Source organism: Sapajus apella, unplaced genomic scaffold, assembly GCF_009761245.1.
Source record: "Sapajus apella isolate SASKATOON/1434 unplaced genomic scaffold, GSC_monkey_1.0 scaffold29, whole genome shotgun sequence".
NCBI classification, from domain to species: domain Eukaryota; kingdom Metazoa; phylum Chordata; class Mammalia; order Primates; family Cebidae; genus Sapajus; species Sapajus apella.
Genome location: NW_022436969.1, coordinates 23016559 through 23041672, shown reverse-complemented (window position 1 = coordinate 23041672; position 25114 = coordinate 23016559). Strand labels below are relative to the sequence as shown.

Below are 25114 nucleotides of genomic sequence, written 5' to 3'. Positions count from 1 at the left end.
GTATGGGCATACTACATTTTATCTGTTCATCAGGTGGTAAACATTTGTGTGCATATTTTTGTGTGGATATGTGTTTTCAGCTTCCTTGGTTGGGATGGCATTGCTGGGTCATATGGTAACTCTACATTGACCATTTTGAGGATCTGTCAAACTTTTCCAACGTGCCTACACCATTTTACATTCTCACCAGCACAGTGTACAAGGCTCCAGTTTCTCCACATCCTCACCCACACTTGTCTGTCTTTTTGATTATAGTGAGTGTGTGGTGGTTTTATTTGGTTTTGTAATTTTTATAATTATAGTTTTATTTTTTTTTTAAATAGAAACTGGTCTGGCTGTGTTGCCCAGGCTAGTCTCAAACTCCTGACCTCAGGTGATCCTCCTGCCTCAGCCTCCCAAAGTGCTGGGATGGCAAGTGTGAGCCACCTCACCTGGCCAATTTTGTGATGTTTTAACCATAAAGGAGGGAAATGATGATGGATGTCAATCTGTATACACTTCACTTTGAACATTCCCATCTGAATACACAAATTAGCCAGGCATGGTGGTATATGCCTGTAGTCCCAGCTCCTCTGGAGACTGGGGTGGGGGAGTCACTTGGGCTCTGGGAGTGGAGGTTGCAGTAAGCTGAGATTGTGCCTCTGCACTCCAACGTGGGTGACAGAGTGAGACCCTGTCTCAAAAACAAACAAACAAAACACATTCCCATCTCTATTTAAAAGCCACTTACCTTCCTCTCCCCTTGTGGCGAAAATTTTCAGTTTGCAAAAGGGTACGATTACTTGAACTTTTCACCTCCTGATAGGAATATATCTTCTCAAAGCCTCTTGACATTGACTGCTCTTAATTGTGCAACTAAGTTTAATAGAGAGCCTCTTTAGTTTGTTTACATTATGCTTTGATTTACCTAGACTGTATTTACAAACAACTTTTTAGCAACATATGTTATATAAAGCAGAAATGTATCTGTAGTGGGACTTTCTGTTAATATGATTTTCACCAGTATGACAATATATCAGATATCTTTAGAAAATGTTGCTGGTATAAGGATTATCAGTGATGATGGGTCCTGACTTACATCATTGAACTAAGATACACTTAGTGTTATGTTTAAAGGCAGCACTGGTCTGTAACTTCAGGCAAATACCTTGTAGTATAATGGATCCTGCAAATGAGTCAGCATGAAGCACACATTTGCCATGTCAGGGTTTGTCCTTTTTTCCTTTTTTTTTTTTTTTGAGTTGGAGTCATGCTCTGTTGCCAGGTTGAAGTGCAGTGGTGCGATCTCAGCTCACTGCAACCTCCGACTCCTTGGTTCAATTGATTCTCCTGCCTCAGCCTCTCAAGTAGCTGGGACTACAGGCATTCACCACCACACGCAGCTAATTTTTGTATTTTTAGTAGAGACCTGGTTTCACTATGTTGGCCGGGATGGTCTTGATCTCCTGACCTTGTGAACCACCTGCCTAAGCCTCCCAAAGTGCAGGGATTACAGGCGAGAGGCACTGCGCCTGGCCAGGGTTTCTCTTTTGAGTGCTACAAATTAAACAAACATCGTCAAAGTGAATGTATTGTCACATAATTATAACTGGACCGCAATTCTACATTATGTCTGATTTTGAAATATTCTTGTTTTCTGGACAATAATATATGTCCCCTGGTTCTTTTGCTGGAATAGTGGCCTAGTGTTAGGTAACCTTAGTCCCCAATAAGGGAGTCATTCTGTGTTACTTTGTAGCCATCTGTGGAAGATAGAGACCTTTCACCTACTTTATGACCAGGAAATGAAGCTCTTTTAAATTTTTTATCTTGATATAACCATGCTTTTATTTTTATGTGATGTTGCAGCTTTATCGATATGCTACAACTCAAGCAAGGGACAGCAGAAATTCTCTTTTGACAGATGTAATTGCTTCTTATCAAAGATTCTGTTCTCGACCGCCAAAAGGTAAATGCTTAGGTGTGGCCGTAGTGTTCTACATTCTTAGGTTGGGTCTTCTCTCTCCTTCTGTAACCAGTTCCCCTGCCTCTACCTTCTCTCTGATTACAGCATTGAAGATATGTCATCTTCAAATGTAACACATTTGTAGATAATGAAATTGGTATGCAAAAAGGAGACTTTTTCCTTTAACACTTTGGGTTGTGAACTATTATTTAGACTTTGATGTGCTTGTCCACAAGAAATGTTCTGCTTTTAGCTTATGCTTTTTTTTTTTTTTTTTTTGAGATGGAGTTTTGCTCTTGTTGCCCAGGCTGGAGTGCAGTAGCGTGATCTTGGCTCGCTGCAACCGCTGCATCCTGGGTTCAAGCAATTCTCCTGCCTCAGCCTCCCAAGTAGCTGGGATTACAGGCACCTGCCACTCACGCCCAGCTAATTTTTTGTATTTTTAGTAGAGACAGGGTTTCGCCATGTTGGGCAGTCTGGTCTTGAACTCCTGACCTCAGGTGATCTGCTCTTCTCGGCCTCCCAAAGTGCTGGGATTACAGGCATGAGCCACCACGCCTGGCCAACTTGTGCTTTTTAATGATGCATCAGCTTCTTTGAAAAGAAAATGAACCCAAAACCTGGTGAATTTTAGTTTGAAGATGTGTATTTTTTTTTTTCCTTTTCTAACAGGATTTGAAAAATACTTTCCTAATGGAAAAAATGGAAAAAAAGCTAGTGAACCTAAAGAAGTTATGGGAGAAAAAAAAGGTACCTTTTGACAAGATTATATTTGAATTTTGTGTTTTCCCCTCGTATATGATGGTGATAGTTTCCACTGAACAAAGAAAAGCGTTATCAGGCTGGGAATGGTGTCTCACTCCTGTAATCCCAGCACCTTGGGAGGCCAAGGCAGGTGGATTGCTTGAGTCCAGGAGGTCAAGACCAGCCTGGGCAATGTGGTGAAACCCCATCCCTACTAAAAATACAAAAAATTAGTTAGGCATGGTGGTATATACCTATAGTCCCAGCTACTTGGGAGGCTGAGGTGGGAGAATTACCTGAGCCTGGCAGTGAGCTGTGATGTGATAGTACCCCTGCACTGCAGCCTGGGCAGCAGAGAGACTCTGTCTCAAAAAAAAAAAAATTAAAAAAAGAAAGAAAGTTATAGTAAGTCAGTTGTGAAGCTGTAGGTTACAAGTATATATAAAATTCTACAGACCTTATGTTTCATTTCACCTTAATTTTCTGTTGATATTTTCTTGTCATTTTGCAAACTGAGGTAATTTAAGGCCACCTTAGAGGTATTGATTAGTCAAACTAAGCATATTTGGTATATTCTGGCACATAATTGAGAACAGTCTTAGAAATCTAATATATGCAATTTGTTTGAGACATATTGTGTTTAGGGCAGTGTTTTAAAAATTACTCTTCAGAGCGTTATCTCACCTTAGGGATTCAGAGAGACTTTCTTAGAGCTGGGTGGCTGGGGGACCGAGTGAGCTCCAAGTCTCCTGTGCCCATTTCATGAGGATGATAGCATTTAGCACCATGTATTGCACATGCCGGTATTCAATTGGCATCCTTGCTTTTTAGGGAAATGTAAGGACAACTATAATTTAGTTATTGGTTTTTTTTTTTTTTTTTTTTTTTCCCCCCTGAGAAGGAGTCTCGCTCTGTCGCACAGGCTGGAGTGCAGTGGTGCCATCTTGGCTCACTGCAACCTCTGCCTCCTGGGTTCAAGTGATTTTCCTGCCTCAGCCTCCCAAGTAGCTAGGATTATAGGCACGTGCTACCAAGCCTAACTAACTTTTATAATTTTAGTAGAGACCGGGTTTCAATATGTTGGCCTGGCTGGTCTTGAACTCCTGATCTCTTGTGATCCACTAGCCTCAAAGTGCTGGGATTACAGGCATGACAACTGCACCTGTCCTCAGTCCTTGTTTTTAAATGTGCTTGTCATCTAGTTGGAGAGACAGATACATGCTCAAAGAATGCAAAGGAGTGAGAGCCAGGGAACACAGGATAGGAAAAGCGCTGGTGTGGGCTGGTGATAGCCCCGGGGTTCTAGATTAGAGCAGTGCCTACGGTCTCCCAGTGCCTGCTAGGAAGTCTTTGAGTCTTGGTGTGGGGGACAAGTAATGATAACCCATAGGAACTCTTGGGTGCCTTTTTTGTGGACATTCCTTTCTCCCTGAGTGGTGTGGAATGTTGCACAGCTTTAGTGGCGTGCTTATTGCCTGTTTCCCAGTCCTGGGCCTCATTGCAGGTGCTGAGGCTTGTGCACATCACGCCTGTCTCAGACTCCACTTAAGACAGAGGTGCAGAAGCTCCTCATGTGCAGCACAGAGGTGTGAATGTGTTGTGAAGCCACATGTCACGTAGCCACTGAGGATGGCCAGGAGGTTGTTACACTAGAGGTGTTGCTTCATGGTCACTGAAGACATTAGAAGTGTATTCGGGCCGGGTACAGTGGCTCATGCCTGTAATCCCAGCACTTTGGGAGGCTGAAGCGGGTGCATCACCTGAGGTCAGGAGTCTAAGACCAGCCTGGGCAACATGGTGAAACCCCATCTTTACTGAAAATACAAAAATTAGCCGAGCGTGGTGGCACGTGCCTGTAATCCCAGCTACTCGGGAGGCTGAGGCATAAAAGCCACTTGAACCCGAGAGGCACAGGCTGCAGTGAGCTGAGATTGTGCCATTGCACTCCAGCCTGGTGACAGAGTGAGACTGTCTCAAAAAAAAAAAAAAAAAAGTGTATTTGTTGGTCTTTGAGAGATGGAGAAGTGGCAAAAGAAAGGAAGATGTTGGCATCATTGACTACATCAGTTTGCTAGGGCTGCTGTCACAAAGTATCACAGACTGGGTGGCTTAATCAACAAATATTTAATGTTATGGTTCTGGAGGCTAGAAATCCAAGCTCAGGGTGTCATCAGATTGTGTTCCTTTTGTGGGCTGGGAGGGAATGGTCTGTTCCAGGTTTTTAGATGGTTGTCTGTCCTGTTTCTTCATATCATCTTCCCTCTATGCCTGTCTGTGTCCAAGTTTCCCTTTCTATACGACCAGTAGTTATATTGGATTAGGGCTCACTGATGACCTTGTCTCAATGTGATTATCTCTGTGAAAAACCTTTTTCCAGTTAAGTCCTTGTCCTGAGGATCTGAGGACTAGGACTTTCCCATAAGGATTTTGGGGGACACAGTTCATCATCTGATTCATTTCAGATTCCTGCAACTAGTTTTTTGTGGGTGTGTTTTTTTAGCCATTTGTCAAAACCGTGGGCTTTCCTGCAGAAGAAACTGAACAATGTATACTTTGGGGGAAGTAGGAAAGGGAGTACTTACTTTTGTTTTGTTGTTGCTGTTGTTTTTGAGATAGGGTCTTCCTGTTGCCCAGGCTGAAGTGCAGTGGTACAATCACACCTCACAGTAGGCTCGAACTCTAGGGCTCAAGTGATCCTCCTGCCTCAGCCTCCTATGTGGTTGGGACCATGGGTGCATGCTGTGGGATTTGTGTCTCACAGAGCATATATCGTATTGTGCCTGGCTAATTTTGAATTTTTTTTTTTTGTAGAGGCAGGGTTTTGCTTTGTTGTCCAGTCTGGTCTTGAACTCCTGGGCTCAAGGGATTCTCCTGCTTTGGCCCCTGCAGAGTTCTGGTATTACAGGCATGAGCCACCGTGCCTGGCTAGCACATACTTTTTTTTTTTTTCTTTTCATTCTGTAGTCATTTCTTTATGAAACATTAATCTTTGACAATAAATATAAGAAGAAAAGCCATCCTCAGGTGCCTGCAGGGGAGCTAGCACCTACTTTTAAACTTTGAGTGGGGACTGAGGAATTTGCATCCCAACTCTGTCACTTATTCACTATCCCCTAACACTGCCACACATTATCCACCAAGTTACTTAAGCTATACTTTCTCCCTCTGTGAATGGGTATAACAGTCCTATAATTTCTTGGGTTATTGTGCATGAGATGATACAAGTATAGCCCTTGGGAGCCTCCCTGATTGGTAAGCTTTATTTGTATTCCTCCTCATAGTGCTTCATGTAGTAACTGATGAGCCGACACAGTGTATTCTGCAATAAGGCTTTTAATTAAACAGTATAGATGAAGACATTGCTGAGAGAGCCAAAACCTTGCCATGCTTCTGTGTGTGCTCTTTGTTTATGAACAGAATCAAAGCCAGCTGCTACCGCACGCTCTTCTGGAGGAGGAGGTGGTGGTGGAAAACGAAGTGGCAAGAAAGATGATTCTCACTGGTGGTCCAGGTTCCAGAAGGTTTGATCCTATACAGTGTGTGAATTTTGAGGTTATGATGGTGGCACAGAGAAGGTTGGGAGGCATTATTAGTTTTGGAGGGATAGATCGTATTGTGGAATTTTCATTCTTCACAGAAGCTGTCTCCCTCTCTGCCCAGGGTGACTTTCCATGGGATGACAAGGATTTCAGGATGTACTTCCTCTGGACTACTCTTTTCTGGGGTGGAGTCATGTTTTACTTCTTGTTCAAGAGATCCGGGAGAGAAATCACTTGGAAGGACTTTGTCAATAACTATCTTTCAAAAGGAGTAGTAAGTATTTGATGGGATTGGTGGCTGTTGTGGTTCAAAGGTGAAATCCAGCAGATGAAACCAAAGAAGTGACAGCAGATAAACCTGGCTTGTCCGTTGTAAAGTTGTTACTTTCACTTGGATTTTTCTAATGCTGAGAACTACTGCAACCAGGGGACTCATGTTTCTACCTGGTATCCCCACATTTACCCCCAAATCCTTTTATTTCACTACCTCCTAGAACCAGGTTTTGGAAGCGTTGCTTCTGACGTGGTCCTGGCAGTCCTCTGCTTGTGCCCTTTTCTCACGTGCCCTCAGCCACTACTTCTCTGTGCTGTCTGTGCCAGCCTCTCTGGGCTCTTTGTGGGTCTTTACTATGTTTAGTCACTTGTGGGTTTGGTAGCTAATGAGAGAGTGTCAACTGAGAGCAGATGGGGCTCTAAGGGAGGGCCAGGTAGGCACATTGTCCCTGCCGTTGCTCTGTCCGCAGAGCAGCCTTTGTTACTGCCTGCTGGGCTTGCCCATGTGGAACTGTATTCGCCATAACCAGTGGGAAATAAGTAAGGCTATGTTTCAACATCTTTAAGATGCTATTGATTGTAAGACACATGGTTACTAAGACAAATCTAATAAGATGCTGATGAAATTATGACATGCCATCAGTTGTAAAATGGATCTCCATTTCTGATGTTAAAATATGAAAAATGTGTGTCTTAGAATTGATGCAGTATAGTGATAGTCAGAGAACAAGGATTAGGCCTGCTATGTAGCCTTGGGGAAACTCCTTAACTTCTTAATACTTGGGTTTTCATCCATGAAATGGATAAAGTAAGGCAGTATTAATATTGAGGTAGTGTAAAGAATTAAAATGATTTCTAAACATTTACAGAAAGATAAGAAATGGTTATCTACTCAGATGGGCAGCTGCTACTGTGCTAAGAGCTGAAGTTGACAGATTAACTTCAGTTTATGTTTCCCTTGGAAGTTGCAAACCTTCAGTGGACTTGAGTTCCAAAAATACTTATATCAGACAGATCCTGCCTGTATCTTTGTCCTGTGGGTAGGGAGATGGGTTCCTGGTGCTTCCTTATACTGTTATCTTCCCAGAGTCTTCTTATCTAGTTGCATTTTTGAAACGTGTTTATCTCATGAAAGTGAGGATTTTTTTTTTTTTTTTTTTTGAGACTAAGTCTCACTCTGTTGCCAGGCTGGAGTGCAGTGGTACGATGTTGGCTCACTGCAGCCTCCGCCTCCGCCTCCTGGATTCAAGCGATTCTCCTGTCTCAGCTTCCTGAGTAGCTGGGTCTATAAGTGCATGCCACCACGCCTGGCTAGTTTTTTGTATTTTTAGTAGAGACAGGGTTTCACTGTGTTAGCCTGGACTCGATCTCCTGACCTTGTGATCTGCCTTCCTTGGCCTCCCAAAGTGGAGTCTCTCTCTGTTGCCCAGGCTGGAATGCAATGACACGATCTCCACTCACTACAACCTCTGCCTCCAGGGTTAAAGCAATTCTCCTGTCTCAGCCTCCTGAGTAGACAGGACTACAGGTGTGCACCATCACCCCTGGCTAATTTTTGTATTTTTTGTAGAGACAGGGTTTCACCACATTGGTCAGGCTGGTCTCGTATTCCTGACCTTGTGATCCTCCCGTCTTGGCCTCCCAAAGTGTTGGAATTACAGGCTAAGCCACGGTGCCCAGCTGAAAGTGAGGATCTTATAGGTGTAACTCTCAGATGTAGTAGGGACTCCCACTCAGAAGCTGCTCAGAAGCAGTGGTCATTGTGTGTGGACTGGGCTGCAGCTGTCCTTCTGAATGGGATGGCAGGTCCTCGAGGCGGCTTCTCCATAGCTCTAGCTCCTCCTGACCCTCTGGCTCTTTGGCATCAGTCTCCTGTCTCCCCAGCAGGTGTCTGTGGGGCAGAGCACTGCCAGTCATTCCTCTCTGACAGAGACTGCTTTTTAAGAACAATTGCTTCCTGATTCCAGCCCCTCTGGGATTGCTCTGGGGCTCCCTTGCTTTCTGTTTCTCATTCTTGCCTCCAAGATTTGCTGACGAAGCAAGCAGCAGGAAATAAGCACATCCCAGAGGGCCTATGCTCCTAAATCAGTTATAGTCCTTGGGATGTGGTGTTTAACAGTGTTACTAAGAATCCTATGTAGACCAGCCATGGTGGCTCATGCCTATAATTCCTGCACTTTGGGAGGCTGAGGTGGGAGGATCACTTGAATGTAGGATTTCAGGACCAGCCTGGCAACACAGGGAGACCTCATCTCTACAAAGAAATACAAAATAATTGGCCACTTGTGGTGGCTTGTACCTGTAGTCTCAAGGAGGCAGAGATAGGAGGATCTCTTAGGCCCAGAGAGGTTGAGGCTGCGGTGAGCGATGATTAGACCACCGCACTCCAGCCTGGGTAACAGAGTGAGATCCTGTCTTAAAAAATAAAAATAAAAAAATCCTATATAATTAAGAGATTCAATTAAATAAGCTTAAACTATTTTATATTTATAGAGTGACAAAAATTAAAAAGTCTTAAACTACCTAATGTTGGTATGTCCTATAGAGCAATAGTCTGTGTGCTATAGAGCAATAGTAATATTTTGCTCATGACAGTGTTAATTTGGGAACCATTTTGGAGAGCAATTTGGCAATATCTAGTAAAGCTGAAGATTCATATACCCTGCAACCCAGCCTTAGTGTGTCTACAGGTATGTATCCTGGAGAAATTTTTTAAGATGTACCCATGAAGGTAGCTATGGGAATGTTCATAACAGCATTGTGAGAAATATGTAACAGCCTAGCTGTCTATTAATAGAAGGATGGATCGGTAACTTGGGTGTCCTCATAGCATGGCATACCCTGCAGCATGGAAGTGTCAGCTTGTGTAAACTTCACGTATGCAATATTGGAGGGAAAAAGAAAGTTGTAAAAGGATACTTATATATAAAACAAGACTTTTTTGAGATGAAGTCTTGCTCTGTCGCCAGGCTGGAGTGCAGTAGTGTAATCTGCTCACTGCAACCTCCAACTCTCAGGTTCAAGGCATTCTCTTGCCTCAGCCTCCTGAGTAGCTGAGATTACAGGTGCACGCCACCACACCCATCTAATTTTTGTATTTTTAGTAGAGTCGGGGTCTTACCATGTTGGCCAGAATGGTCTCTATCTCTTGACCTTGTGATCTGCCTGCCTCTACCTCCCAAGAGCTGGGATTACAGGTGTGAGCCACCACGCCCACCAACAAGACCATTTTTAAAGTTTAAAAACAGGCAAAAGGGAATTTGCATATCATGTAGGGTTACCTATGTGTATAAGGATGTGGTTTGGGCCGCACAGCCCCTAAGTGAGAGCATGGCCCCCTTTGGGAGGGGCCGTGCCTGGGAGCTTCAGCAAAGTTAGAGGTGGAAACGTGGGGGCATCCTTATCTGATTCTTTATTCTTTCCTTGTATGGCTGAAACATCATATGTATTTTAAATGAGCTTAAAAGAGTATCTCAAGTATTTTCTCTCAATTTATGTTTGAATTTGTTTTTAAAATTCTAGGTAGACAGACTGGAAGTCGTCAACAAGCGTTTTGTTCGCGTGAACTTTATACCAGGAAAAACTCCTGTTGATGGGGTAAATCATTTTATTAATTGATATGAATTGGTTGTAAATTAACTTTTCATATTTAAAGCTGAAAGGAAAAAACCTGCCTCACATTGTGGTAGTTACATGCACCAGATATATCAGAACTGGGCAATGTGGCAGGGGTGATTTCACTAACATCAGTGGGAACAGACATGTTTATGGGTTAGTGACAGAGGGATTGGGTCAGTGTTTTGTTTTGTTTCTGATAATTATTTTGACTCCTTTTAGGAAACAGTGAAATCCCAGTTTTCAGTATTCCAGAATAGTCTATGACTTTTCAAGACTGAAAAGCAGTTGTTTGATTAGGAAGAGAAATTAAAATCTCAGTTGCCTATGTTTTGAGACAGGCCTTGTCAAATTAGTTTAAAAACATCCCCCACCACCTCCCAACCCTTTTGTGATACTATATTATTTTAATTTCCATTTGATTTTCTATTTTAAAAATAATTTGTATTTCCTCTCTGACCAGTCTCGACTATACTTCCAGAGACCACAGTGTGAGCTGAATGCATTGTGGGAATTCTGAAGGGGAGGGGGAGAGATGAAGCTGAGGCTCCCAGGACCTGCCAGGCTCCCCGAGGATAATTGTGTTTAACCATTTTCTAGCCATCCCACCTCGACAGGGCAACATTTAAGGACAACTAGAAGTGATGGTGACCATATCTGTCTAATAGCATGTCAGCAAATATCAGAGTATCTGTAAAGTCACAGGGCTCTGGTGTTGCAGTCACGTTTAGGAAAGGTATTTTAAATGTCTTGATTTCCCCCCATTCTGTCTACCTAATGATGCAATGCCTATGAATAACCATGCGTTTACCCTCAGACTTTAGTGCTGGGAATTAAGTTGGCACTCCCTCATGAGGCCAGTAGGCAACGTGTATTCAGCAGTGTGGGAAGCATGCACAAACCTATCCCTCTGCTTCTAGGAGGGAATCCTAGGGAGTGAGTAGGGTTGGGAAACACGCACACACCCATCCCTCTGCTTCTAGGAGGGAATCCTAGGGAGAGAGTAGGGATGTGTGTGAGATGTCTCTCTAACGATGTCCTCTCACACATTGTCTATACGTAGCAAAAAATGAGAACAAACCCAGCGGCCCATGCCAGGCACTGGATTAACACAGAATCCTCGTTCCTTGTCTGTTTCCGTGCTGAGCAGTTGTCCCTGGGGGCAGTGCTGTCCCTAGGGGCGATTTTGACATTGCCAGGAACTTGTTTTCTAGTGTTGACATGCACAAGCATTTATGTGTTGAAATTTATACCATTGTATATAAAGTGCTTTCTTTGTATGTCTCTTTTATATTACAGTTAAGGTTTATATTGACTTCTTTTCAAAACTGTATTTCAAAATTGTAAAAATGACATTGTACAGTCTTGAGGGACAGGCCTGGAATGCTGATGTTGTTTGTGTCTGAGCGTTGGGGTTATGGATGCCTTTGCTTTCCATATGTGCATATCCTGAATTTTTATGAAGAATGTGTATTACCTGCTTACTAAAGACTTCTTGTTTTGAGCTTTCAGGAACAGATAAGATTTTCAGTGTCTTGCCGTGAATGTAGCAGCAGTATTAATCATGTGCAGTGCTCCATACACACAGGCTTTAGCCTCACATCGGTTCTACTCTTGACTTGTAGATGGCTTACCTTCTCTATGACAGTAAAGAAGGTCTTAACGCTTAAATGAGATAGGGTCAGTCAGTGGTGGTTTTCAAATTTTAGTGTACGTAAGAATTATCTGTAAAGTTATTAAAACTTGAGTCCTGGGACCCCACCTCCACAAAGGTTCTTATCTAAATTGTGTTCTGAGAATCTGCATTTCCAACATGCTCCTGGGTGGTACCATGCTGCTGGTCCTGGGTTCACACTGCTGTGATGGGAGCCAGGCATTTGGCCCATTGCCTAGGTAATTGCAAGGGCTGAGTTGGGGAATGTTCCATCCTGTGTGGTTAATCAGGTTTTGGGCCTTTGAAACCATGTGAATTTTATATCTTTGTGAATTTTATGTCTTTGTCAGTGAACAATTTACCAAATACTATTATGTTGTTATATAAAACTTACTCTTCATCTTTTATTTTAGATATGTGGAGAGAAATACTAGAGTAATGTTCCTCACTCAGTAACACTGGTGGGAAGAACATGGGATGACATGTTGCTCTATTACGAGGGTTTTATTTTTTTGTTTTTTGTTTGAAAATGGAGTCTTGCTGTCACTCAGGCTGGAGTGCAGTGGCACAATCTTGGCTCACTACAACCTCTGCCTCCTGAGTTCAAGCCTCTCAAGTAGCTGGGCCTATAAGCACGTGCCACCATGCCTAGCTAATTTTTTGTATTTTTAGTAGAGACAGTTTGAGACCATGTTGGCAGGCTAGTCTCGGACTCCTGACCTCAGGTGATCTGCCGCCTGGGCCTCCCAAAGTGCTGGGATTACTGGCCACTGTGCCCAGCCTCTCTAGTGAGTTTTATATTATAGACATACTATTTTGATTTTAAAAATACTAAAAAAAAAAAAATAATAAGATTATTGCAAGTTAAAGGAGAAACAAAGTTTTTTTATGCGATAAAATGGAGCTAATACATGCACAGTGCTTGAAATGGAGTCTTGTTGCTAGTAAACTCCATACATATGAGGTATTGTCGTCATTGTCCTCATGGTTGTGCAAAGGCAATGTGACATTGTGGTTAGGACAGTGGTTCAGGAGCCAGACTCTCTGGGTTCAGATCTAGCCTCTTATTTCATGTATGACCATGAGCAAGTTTTCTCATCTGTAGAATGGAAACAGGAAGAGTCAGGGCTCATAGTCAATGGACACAAGTACAATAAGAAATAATTATGTGCTGGTTGGTAGAATAACCTTGACCTGGCCCCCTTGGCTGGGCCATCTGAAGCCCCACACCTCTAGGGAATAAAGAGGGAGTGCCTGGCATAGATGGCAAGGCACATCTGTACCAGTTGTACAGTGGTGGTGCGGTGTTCAGATGAACATCACTACCAGTAATGGCACCTGCTTCTTGGGATGGGCCTCAGGATTGAGTGAACTAACGCAGCTAAAGGGCTCAGAACAATGCCTGGCACTTAGTACACACCCAGTAAACGTTAGCTCTTATCGCTGTATCACAGTAGTTTTCAGTTTGGGAATAGGGAGCTAAAATACCTAGAAAATGGAAGAACAGGAAAAGAATGCTTATTTATTGGCTGGTTGGTTGGTTGGTTGATTGATTAATTGATTGAAGGAGTTTTGCCCTTGTTGCTCAGGCTAGAGTGCCATTGTGCAACCTCAGCTCACTGCAACCTCTGTCTCCTGGGTTCAAGCGATTCTCCTGCCTCAACCTCCTGAGTAACTGGGATTACAGGCATGTGCCACCACGCCTGGCTAATTTTGTATTTTTAGTAGAGGCAGGGTTTCTTCATGTTGGTCAGGCTTGTCTCGAACTCCCGACCTCTGGTGATCCGCCTGCCTCGGCCTCCCAAAGTGCTGGGATTACAGGTGTGAGGCACCGTGCCTGGCCAAGAATGCATATTTATTTTAAAAAGGATTACGTTTTCAAATAGATTTTTCATTATATTTTTTCGGTTTATAATTTTAGAACCACTGAGATATTGCTGCTAAAGAAATGCTTATTTGCCAAGAATTGCCAGGTGTTCTCAATGAGTAACATTTAATCACCACATTATTAAAACCAGTCTTTTATTATTTTTTTCTTTAATTTATACATTTCAGTATTTCTGAAAAATTCTTAAAAAGTTGAAACCTTTAGTGAATTGAACCTTTTGGCTTCACTTCATTCTTAGGATATTTGCTTTTTTGTTTTTATAGCAATACATTTGGTTTAATATTGGCAGTGTGGACACCTTTGAACGGAATCTGGAAACTTTACAGCAGGAATTGGGCATAGAAGGAGAAAACCGGGTGCCTGTTGTCTACATTGCTGAAAGTGATGGGTAAGGGGTAGTCTTAAAATACAACATTTTGGAGACTGTTTACTGTGCTGCCTGTGGTTCACTGTGTTCTGTCCCTGGATGCAGGGCTGCACATTATATTCTCACACAGGCCTTTCTCAGTTTGGCCAGGTTTTAAAAAAACTATTAATAACTCATTAGTTTCGCACATGACTTCATTTTCTACGCATTTATACTTATCTTGATTAAGCAGTGGTTTGGGATATTAACATTCAATGCATTGACCTTCAGTAGGATTTTAGCATAAAGAACCCCTTTGTATCAAAGACTGGCATTCCCATCATGTTTACATGTCACAGAGTTTTCCAGGATTTTTAGGTAATTTTCTCTTGTCAGAACTTCTTTGAGGGTTGTCTTTAATGAGGCCATGTTAGTAACCCCACTTAATTCTGGGCAGATGCTCCGTTATTGTAAGAGTTGGTTGCCATGGAGCTCATTTGGGAATTCTGTTGCCTTTGAAGAACACTTGCCAGTTAACCCTTATTTTCATTAAGTGCAGAAGGTGTAATTGATGTAGCTATATATATATTTATATTGATACCTTGCACCACATGCGAAACCTGGATGTGAGCAGCCAGTACTAACCTGTGTTACGCCTGTGTCCCCAGCTCTTTTCTGCTGAGCATGCTGCCCACGGTACTTATCATCGCCTTCTTGCTCTACACCATCAGAAGAGGGCCTGCTGGCATTGGCCGGACAGGCCGAGGGATGGGTGGACTCTTCAGTGTCGGAGAAACCACTGCCAAGGTCTTAAAGGATGAGATTGATGTGAAGTTCAAAGATGTGGCTGGCTGTGAGGAGGCCAAGCTAGAGATCATGGAATTTGTGAATTTCTTGAAAAACCCAAAGCAGTATCAAGACCTAGGAGCAAAAATCCCAAAGGTAAAATGAGCTTTTATAAGATTAACTTTTTGACGGGTTTCTTGATCTCTGAAGTTATAATTTTATGAAGTTTGATTACTTACGATAGATAGCTATTTTTCTGTCTTTTCTCTTTCTCACCTTACTAGGCTAGCCTCTGCGTAACATGGTTTGTTTTGGGTCAATTGTTTTATGTGAATGTGTTTTCTTGTATATAGTGTGTATATTCCTGAAAATATCTGAGTTACCTCCTCTTGAAGACTTCCTTGATTTGCCTTCCCTCTCCCTCCAGTCTGATTTAGATGCCCCATCTCTCAGCAACCGTAGGCCTGCTGTAGCTCTCTGAGCATGTCACACTCTGCTGTCACCCAGTGTCCCTTCAAGGGATGTGTGTGGATAGGACACATGTGCTAGCACTGAAGTTCACGGCACAGGATCTAGCCGGGAGGAGACAGTACTCACTATCACCTTCCCCCTTCCAGCAAATAAACTCGTGCCCGCTGTGCTAGTGATGGGCTGTGCCCTACAGGGCTTCAATGGAACAGTAACTTCATATTTGTTAAATGGATCTTCTATTAAGTAAATGAATAAAAAGGTATAATTCTTTTTAAAGTCCATTAATAAAGTTGACTTTTTTAAAGGAATCCTTTGGTCCATTAATAAAGTTTATGTTAAAGGATTCCTTTGGAAAGAGAATCATTATTTCCTTGATTTTTATGTACTGCTTCTATGGATAAAAAGTCATATTTTATGAATTTATAACTTACTGTTACTTATTACCCATTTGCATCACATCTAGGTGTCTCTACCACATAATATAACAGTTGTGCAGGACTGGGCGTGGTGGCTCATGTCTGTAATCCTAGCACTTTGGGAGGCCGAGGTGGGTGGATCATCTGAGGTCAGGAGTTCGAGACCAGCCTGGCCAACATGGTGAAACCCCGTCTCTTCTAAAAATACAAAAAAGTTAGTCAGGCATGGTGGTGTGCACCTGTAATCCCAGGTACTCAGGAGGCTGAGGCAGGAGAATCTCTTGAACCTGAGAGGCAGAGGTTGCAGTGAGCTGAGATCTCACCATTGCACTCCATCCTGGGCAACAAGAGCAAAACTTGGTCTTAAAAAAAAAAAAAAAAAAAAGTTGTATGTTGTTTGAGCAAACACGTTCGTTCTTTGTAGTTAAGTGCATCATTGGTCATTAGATTTCTACTTCATTTGTGAAACTTTTAAAGAAGAAAATAAGCAAAATTTTAAAAATATCTTAACTTTTTTTACAAAGCCTAGAAAAAATATCATGTGATCATATTATCCACCTCTTCACACACAGTATTTGGATATGGTAGCATGATAGTATGTCAGTTTGTAAATAAGAGACGATGCTGTTTGTGGGTAGTTAGTAGAAATAAAAACAAATTCACAGTTAGGTTTTAAGTTGCACATTCCACCATGCTAAAAATGTATTGATTTGTACATGAAAGTAGAAGTCAGTAATTGGGTTTATTAATTATTCAAGCTCAAAAGCCAATTTTACTTGTAAAGAGTAAAGAATTATATGAATCAGGAGTGTGGTGTTTGTGTCTTCTTAAATTCTTTAAGTAAACCTTAGTAGATTTATTAGTACATTCCTAGACTAAGTCACCCTTTACATACTATTAGACTAAAGATCTGAAAAACAGCACTAGGAAAAAAAGGAAATATTTTAAATTTCACATTCTTACCAAATTTTTTGAAACAATTATTTTTATAATCTTTTTTTATTCTTACTAATACAAAAATGTTCTACCATAGCTCATATGTTTGAGTAATATTTAATATATATCAATAAGATTTAGAGACAGAGTTACCTTGGAATTATTTGTGGATACACAATTTACTTTTCTGAAATTCTCATTAAATGTAATTTCTTTTTTTGTATCTGAAGGGTGCCATTCTCACTGGTCCTCCAGGCACTGGGAAGACACTGCTAGCTAAGGCAACAGCTGGAGAAGCCAATGTCCCCTTCATCACCGTTAGTGGATCCGAGTTTTTGGAGATGTTTGTTGGTGTGGGCCCAGCTAGAGTGAGTCTCATTCTGTTCTGATGGTACAGCTTCCTTACACCCACCAGTTCCCCACAGATGGGAGGACTTGCTGGAGATGGCGCTGCCCCCTGGAGTGCTAGAGTGATCTCTCAACAATCTCTGGCCTGAGCTCCTCTCCGGTCTAATCCTCCAGCAAAGCCTGTGACTTCCACTCCACCTTTCCTTGAACCAGCTAGGACTACAGTTTGCTACCTATATTAGACCAATTTCAAGAATTGACGGCCAGGTGCCGAGGCTCATGCCTGTAATCCCAGCACTTTGGGAGGCTGAGGTGGGTGGAATGCTTGAAGTCAAGAGTTTAAGAACGGCCTGGCCAACATGGTAAAACCCTGTCTCTATTAAAAATACAAAAATTAGCCAGGCGTGGTCACATGCCTATAATTGCAGCTGTTTTGGAGACTGAGGCAGGAGAATCTCCTGAACCTGGGCAGCAGAGGTTGCAGTGAACCAAGATCACACCACTGCATTCCAGCTTGGGTGACAGAGTGAGATACTATCTCACAAAAAAAAAAAAAAGAATTTGCTTTAATTTGTGGACTTTTTTTTTTTTTTGGTGACATTTATTGAGATATAATCTACATACCAAACAATTGATCCCTGTAAAGTATACAGTTCAGTAGCTTTTAATAATTCACAGATTTGTGCAACCATCACCACAGTCATTTTTACAACATTTCCATTACATCAAGAAGAAATCCCATATTCTTTAATGGTCACATCCCTCTTGCTCCCATATTCAACCATGCTAAAAATGCACTAATTTATACATGAAAGTAGAAGTCAGTAGTTGGGATTATTAATTATTTGACCTCAAAAACCAATTTTACTTGTAAAGAGTAAAAGAATTACATAAGTCGGGAGTCCTAAGCAAACTACCCAACAGAGCTTCCTAGTCCCAGACATTCTGTGTAAATGAAATTACACAGTATGTGGTTTTTTTATGCCTGATTTCTTTCACTTAGCGTAATGTTTTCAAATGGTAGCTCTACTTTTAACTTTTTAAGGAACCACCAGACTGTTTTCCAAATTACCTGCCCATTTTACATCCCTACCAGCAGTGTGTAAGGGGTTCTGATGTTTTCCCATCCTTACCAACACTGATTATTGTCTGTTTTTTTGATAATGGCCACCTTGGTGAGTATGATGTAGTATCTCATGGTTTTGATTTACATTTCCATGATGACGAGTGATGTTGAGCATCTTGTATGTGCTTATTGGCCATTTGTATATTTGTATATCTTCCTTGGAGAGATGCTTATTCAGATCCTTTGCCCAGTTTTTAATTGGGTTGTTAAATTGTAAGAGGTTTTTTTTTTTTTTTTTTTTTTGAGACGGAGTTTCGCTCTTGTTACCCAGGCTGGAGTGCAATGGCGCGATCTTGGCTCACCGCAACCTCTGCCTCCTGGGTTCAGGCAATTCTCCTGCCTCAGCCTCCCAAGTAGCCAGGACTACAGGCACGTGCCACCATGCCCAGCTAATTTTTTTTTGTATTTTTAGTAGAGACAGGGTTTCACCATGTTGACCAGGATGGTCTCGATCTCTTGACCTCGTGATCCACCCGCCTCGGCCTCCCAAAGTGCTGGGATTACAGGCGTGAGCCACCGCGCCTGGCCTGGTTTTTTTTTTTTTTGTTTTGTTTTTTCTTTGAGACTTGCTGGACTGCAGTGGTGTGATCTCTGCTCGCTGCCACCTCTGCCTCCTGGATTCAAGCGGTTCTCCTGCCTCAGCCTCCCTAGTAGCTGAGATTACAGGTGCCTGCCACCATGCCCAGCTAATTTTTGTATTTTTAGTAGAGTTGGGGTTTCACTAAATGTTGGCCAGGCTGGTCTTGAACTCCTGACCTCAGGTGATGCACCTGCCTTGGCCTCCCAAAGTGCTGGGATTACAGGTGTGAGCCACCTTGTCCAGCCTCACCTTCAGATCTATTTCATACTTTGCTGTTGTTGTACAGATAAGTCTTAGAAAAATAGGGAATGAGGGAAAGTTGGGCATTTATGATGATGAGTCATGGGATCTAATGTGGATGGGGGGACATTGAAGACAGGAGAGGAGCTGTGGGTGGTGGTGAGGAAGCATGGGCCTCTTGGGTTGGAGAGCTGAGAAATGGTAAAAAGTTGGCATGAGATGCCTGAGTATGTCTGTGAGGCCCGATGATAGCAGGGGGTGGTCAGAGAGTAGATGACTTGAAGCTAGTGGTTTAGAGGACAACCTTGGCAGTGCTGGCCTTGTCAGAGTGACCCAAAGGTGAATGAAGAGGTGGTCAGGCAACTGAGAGACGAGCACCACATGGATGGAAATCACTGAGAATATAGTGCCTGATGGCATTCAGGCTGGGGGTGCCCACGGCAGTGTGGTGGAGTGCCTCCCACAAGGCCTGAGCCTCAGCAAGCAGGGGCATTTCCAGCAGTTATTTTGGCAGCAGCAGTGGGGTGTGAGATGGACCTCAGCTCCAGCCAGCCTGTAGGGGAAGATGCAGACTCCTGCTTGAGGCTTGCTGGGACAACTGAGTTCCTGTTCATGCCAGGATGGGATGGGTGAACTTTGAAGGTGTGGGTCTGTAGGTCACAGATCCTGGAGTTTAAAGGAAAGGCTGGAGAGGGATACGAGTTATTTTAGTGGATGTGTTCAGAGCAGTGTAGGAATGAACATCCAGAAATTCAGACAGGAAGACGTGGACTTCTGGCGAGTGAAGTGGGGGTGTGGGGTGGGAGTGGGCGGGTGGGGAGTTGTCTCTGATGCTCCTTGAAGGGGCAGGTGACTGATGGTGAGGTTTGCTACTGCTTTCCTACTTGTAACTCTTTTTTAAAAATGTACCTTACAGTGTGTTTCACAAAAAGATTGTCTGCACATGGGACGGGAAGCTGGAGATTTATTTCATTTCTCTTTTTTTTTGAGACAGAGTTTCGCTTGTTGCCCAGGCTGGAGTGCAATGGCGTGATCTAGGCTCGCTGCAACCTCTGCCTTCCGGGTTCAAGCAATTCTCCTGCTTCAGCCTCGCGAGTAGCTGGGATTATAGGCATGCACCACCATGCCCGGCTAATTTTGTATTTTTGGTAGAGACAGAGTTTCTCCATGTTGGTCAGGCTATTCTCAAACTCCCGACCTTAGGTGATCTGCGCCTGCCTCGGCCTCCCAAAGTGCTGGGATTATAGGCGTGAGCCACCACGCCTGGCCAATTTATTTCGTTTCTTATTTAAAGAATAAATAATATTCTCTGGTCAAGTGACTCTCTGTTTCTGTTTTCACCAAGGTCCGAGACTTATTTGCCCTTGCTCGGAAGAATGCCCCTTGCATCCTCTTCATTGATGAAATTGATGCAGTGGGAAGGAAGAGAGGAAGAGGCAACTTCGGAGGGCAGAGTGAGCAGGAGAACACACTCAATCAGCTGCTGGTGGAGATGGATGGTGAGTGGGGTCAAGGCTTTTGTATCTTCAGCTGCACTTTTTGTTTCTTTTTTTTTTTTGAGACAGAGTCTCGCTCTGTTGACGGGCGCCAGGGTGAAGTGCAGTGGCACGATCTTGGCCCACTGCAACCTCTGCCTCCCGGGCTCAAGCAGTTCTCCTGCCTCAGCCTCTCGAGTAGCTGGGACTACAGATGTGCGCCACCACACTCAGCTAATTTTTTATATTTTAGTAGAGACGGGGTTTCACTGTGTTGGCCAGGATGGTCTTGATCTCTTGACCTTGTGTCCACCCGCCTCGGCCTCCCAAAGTGCTGGGATTACAGGCATGAGCCACTGCGCCCGGCCCAGCTGCACGTTTTTTTTTTTTTTTTTTTGAGACAGGGTCTGGCTTTGTCATCCAGGCTGGATGCAGTGGTGCAGTCTCAGCTTACTGCATCCTCCGACCCCTGGGTTCAAGCCATCCTCCTGCCTCAGCCTCCTAAGTTTAAGCTGCACTTTCTTAGGCCTTTCATTTCCCCCAAATGAGAGTCCTTATTCCAGTATTGAGTATCATAAACAAAAAAAGCATTCCCTAAAACAAATAGCTCTTATAAAAGGCTCTTTTATACCAGTGCAAATAATAGCAAAATATTATTTCCTGGCCGCCTGCATAACTTAATGTTGGTGTTAAGATGTTGTTTGTGTCTGGTGTTTGAATAAGAGAAGAGTTGGTTAAATGAGTCACAGAAAAATTACTGTCTCATTCTCAAAATCATCACCATCTCTGAAGCATAAGGAAAATCTAAGCCTAACCAAGTGTGAATTTAGCAAATTTTGAATACTTTTTTATTAAGAGAATAGCAGTCTTTCCATGCTAGCCAGCTTTTCTTTGCCAGTTTTCAGGATGTAGTGTGTTCTTCCTGCTGGAAGATACGTGATGCTTGGTTGTTTGTACAGAAAGGGGAAGCACAGTGTCAGTAGTCATCAACGCCAGGCATAGAGTCAGAATAAGAAGGTAGAGATTCTCCTCCGTCCTGTGATGGCCAGCCCATGTTGGGTTCACATTGGAGCACCACATTTGAGGGAAATTCACCCAGGAGCTCCTGCCATGCCAGAGTCCTAAGGGTGAAGGGTCTGGGACCATGGGATTTACATTGAGAATTGAGCTGCTCGAGTGTGAAGTTGTGAACCAACTTCAGATAGGCAGTTAGTTGTCTGTGGCCCAGGGTGTCAGACACATCCCTTGCAAATTTAATCTGGTTTTAAGACATTTTTAAAATTGGTATCATCTCTTAAATTTCTAGTTAAATAAATTTAAATATTTGGTTATTTGTCTTTAGGACCTTTACTCTTAGAACTTTAATATGTGATTATTTTCTTTAAGGACAAGCCGAATAGTAAGAAAAATTAAGTTTGCAATTTAAAAATCACTGGATAATGAATAGAAAATGTGTTCAGTGTAGCTGTGAATTTGCAATGCTCATATGTTCCTGATGTTGCACTGTTGCTTTCTGCCTCTTGTCATTTAATAGTGATTGCATTTGTGTTATCTTCTCAGGTTTTAATACAACAACAAATGTCGTCATTTTGGCCGGCACCAATCGACCAGATATCCTGGACCCTGCGCTGCTTAGGCCAGGGCGCTTCGACAGGCAGATCTTTATTGGTGAGATGATGTTCCCTGGGGCAGTTTCAATGCTCATCAATGTAGGTGTGACTGTTTCAATATGATTTTCTTTTCCTTAAAAATGATTTCTAAAGGACCACCAGACATAAAAGGAAGAGCTTCTATTTTCAAAGTTCACCTCCGACCACTAAAACTGGACAGTAGCCTGGAGAAGGAGAAATTGGCGAGAAAACTGGCGTCTTTAACTCCTGGGTTTTCAGGTGAGTGGAAAATAACAGGACCCTCTTGCGAAGTACATTAAAAATCAGTAACAGTTACCAGGTACCAGTTTACTTTGTTACTTTTTCACTTCTTCACTGTGTGCTTCCTAAGCATATATTCTCATTTTTACCCTTTTCTTGAGACAGGGTCTCGCTTTATTGCCAGGCTGGACTGAGTGGTGCAGTCATAGCTCACTGTAGCCTTGACCTTCTGGGCTTGAGTGGTCCTCCTGCCTCGGGCTCCCGAGTAGCTGAGACTACAAACAGGTACCACCATACCCAGCTGGATTTTTGATTTCGTGGAGACAGGGTCTGAATGTGTTCCCCAGCCTGGTCGGAAACTCCTGGCTGTAAGTGATCCTCCTGCCTCAGCCTCCCAAAGTGTTGGGATTATAGGCATGAGCCACTGTGCCTGGCTATTTTTACTTTGTTATTATGGGAAATTTCTAACATATACAGATTTTGAGGAAATGGTGTAATGAACCTATCTGTACCCATCAGCTAATTTCAGGAACAATTACTAATTCACCTCCAACCTCACTTTTATCTGTACCCTCATCTCTTTCTGCTTCCTCTGGAGTATTTTGTGACAAATTCCTGACAACACATTTTTTTCTGTAAATATTGTAGGAATTATTCCTAAGCATTGTTTTAAAAGCTCTATTGAAATAAAATTAAAAATCACCTGGATAAAGTATATAATTCAATGGTTTCTAGTATATTTACAGAGTTGTACAACCATCACTATAATTTTAAAACATTTTGGACTGGGTGTGGTGGCTGATACCTGTAATCCCGGCACTTTGGGAAGCTGAGTCTGAGGCTGAGGACAGGAGACCAGTCTGGCCAACATGGTGAAACCCTATCTCTACTAAAAATACAAAAATTAACTGGGCATGGTGGTGCATGCCGGCAGCCCCAGCTACTCAGGAGACTGAGGCAGGAGAATCGCTAGAACACACGAGGCAGAGGTTGCAGTGAGCTGAAATCACCCCACTGCACTCTAGCCTGGGTGACAGAGCGAGACTTCGTCTCAAAACAAACTTTCTGTCTCTCTAGATTTTTTTATGCTGGACATTTTATGTAAAAACATGTTTTGGCCGGGTGTGGTGGCTCATGTCTGTAATCCTAGCATTTTAGGAGCCTGAGGCGGGTGGATCACTTGAGGTCAGGAGTTCAAGACGAGCCTGGCCAACATGGCATAACTCCATCTCTACTAAAGATACAAAAATAAGCTGGGTGTGGTGGCGGGTACTTATAATCCTAACTACTGGGGAAGCTGAGGCAGCAGAATCGCTTGAACCTGAGAGGCAAGGTTGCAGTGAGCTGGGATCGTGCCATTGTACTCTGTCCTGAATGACAAGAGCAAAACTCCATCTCAAAATAAAATAAAATAAAATAAAATAAAAACGTGGTCTTTTATGCCTGGCTTATGTTCACTTAACATAAGGAACAGGATAGATTCAAATTGTGGCAGGCATCAGAATGTGATTCCTTTCCATGGCCAAGTAAATGTGCCATTGTTTGGCTATTCCACATCCTGTTGATCTCCCCATCAGTTTATGGCCATTTGGGCTGTTTCCACTTTGTGGCTATTACGAATAATGCTGCCATGAACGTTGGTGTTCAGATTTTTTGTGTCACAGTGTTTCTCTTGGTATCTGCCTAGGAGTGGAATTGCTGGGTCATATGGTAACTCTGTTTAACTTTTTGAGAAACTGCCAGGCTGTTTTAATTACTTGCACCGTTTTACAGTCCCACCAGTAATATGTGAGGGTCCCAGTTTCTCCACATTCTTGCCAGCACTCATCACTGTCATTATAGCCATCCTAGCAGGTGTGATTTGGCATCTCACTGTTGTTTTGATTTGCATTTCTGTAATCACTAGTGATGTTTGTTGAGCAACTTTTCATGTGCTTATTCCAATAATTTAAAGTATCCTTTCCCATTCACTATTTCTCCCCATCTAAAATTCAAAATGAAATAAAGAACAGTTTGAGAAGTATGAAAAGATTGTATACAATAGTGTGATCAGAAGATGGTCATCTTAAATGTTCCAGGGGTCCTACTTTTTACTTGTCTTTGGACTTTGAAATTTATAATTTTTTTTTTTTTTTTTTTTTTTTTTTGAGATAGAGTCTCGCTCTGTCACCCAGGCTGGAGTGCAATGGCACAATCTTGGCTCACTGCAACCTCCGCCTCCCGGATTCAAGCAGTTCTCTGCCTCTGCCTTCTAGGTAGCTGAGATTATAGGCACCTGCCACCATGACCGGCTAATTTTTGTATTTTTAGTAGAGATGGGGTTTCACCAGCTTCGCCAGGCTGATCTTGAACTTCTGACCTCATGATGCACCTGCCTTGGTCTCCTAAAGTGCTGGGATTACAGGCGTGAGCCACCATGCCCAGCCTGAAATTTATAATGTTTTAATATTTATTTATTGAACACATACAGTGTGCTATATAGCTTATTTGTGTTGCCATATACTTAACTGAATATTTAAAGAGATGGATCTGAAAAGCATTTGACAAGTTTTAGCTATATGTAAATTTAGTTTTTTCACTGAACATACTAGGTGATTATAAAAATTAGGTTTCTCATATATATTAGTACTTCACCTAATATCCATGCAAGCCATCTTCCCAATACAGGTGGTAGAACTAAGTTATTTAAATGAGCATTTTTAAATGCTGTCTTAGTTTTCTGTTATGTGAGCCATATTGTCTTATTAAGGTAAATAGTTGTCTAATTATTTACTACTAATACTTTCATCTTAGTTCAGAGGGCCAGAAGTATACCAGGGTCACATTAAAAGATAGAATAGCTTAAGCTTATCATGAGTCAA

The 25114-nt window shown here is 42.5% G+C and overlaps 1 protein-coding gene across 4 annotated transcripts in view; it reads left to right on the top strand.

The window, feature by feature from the left end:
• Positions 1–25114, top strand: part of AFG3L2 (AFG3 like matrix AAA peptidase subunit 2) — a 47614-nt gene that overhangs the window by 5060 nt on the left and 17440 nt on the right. For 3 of the 4 annotated variants that reach the window (XR_004273482.1, XM_032293419.1, XM_032293421.1), the window contains exons 2-12: positions 1849–1948; positions 2618–2695; positions 6107–6210; positions 6350–6502; positions 10024–10098; positions 13922–14046; positions 14673–14946; positions 16844–16981; positions 20253–20406; positions 21943–22050; positions 22146–22271. Coding sequence is in view for 3 of the 4 variants with exons in the window: in XM_032293419.1 (XP_032149310.1) it covers positions 1849–1948; positions 2618–2695; positions 6107–6210; positions 6350–6502; positions 10024–10098; positions 13922–14046; positions 14673–14946; positions 16844–16981; positions 20253–20406; positions 21943–22050; positions 22146–22271 (1435 nt within the window). In the remaining variant the exon portion in view is untranslated. The remainder of the gene's footprint in view (positions 1–1848; positions 1949–2617; positions 2696–6106; positions 6211–6349; positions 6503–10023; positions 10099–13921; positions 14047–14672; positions 14947–16843; positions 16982–20252; positions 20407–21942; positions 22051–22145; positions 22272–25114) is intronic. The other variant, XM_032293420.1, reaches the window with a different exon arrangement.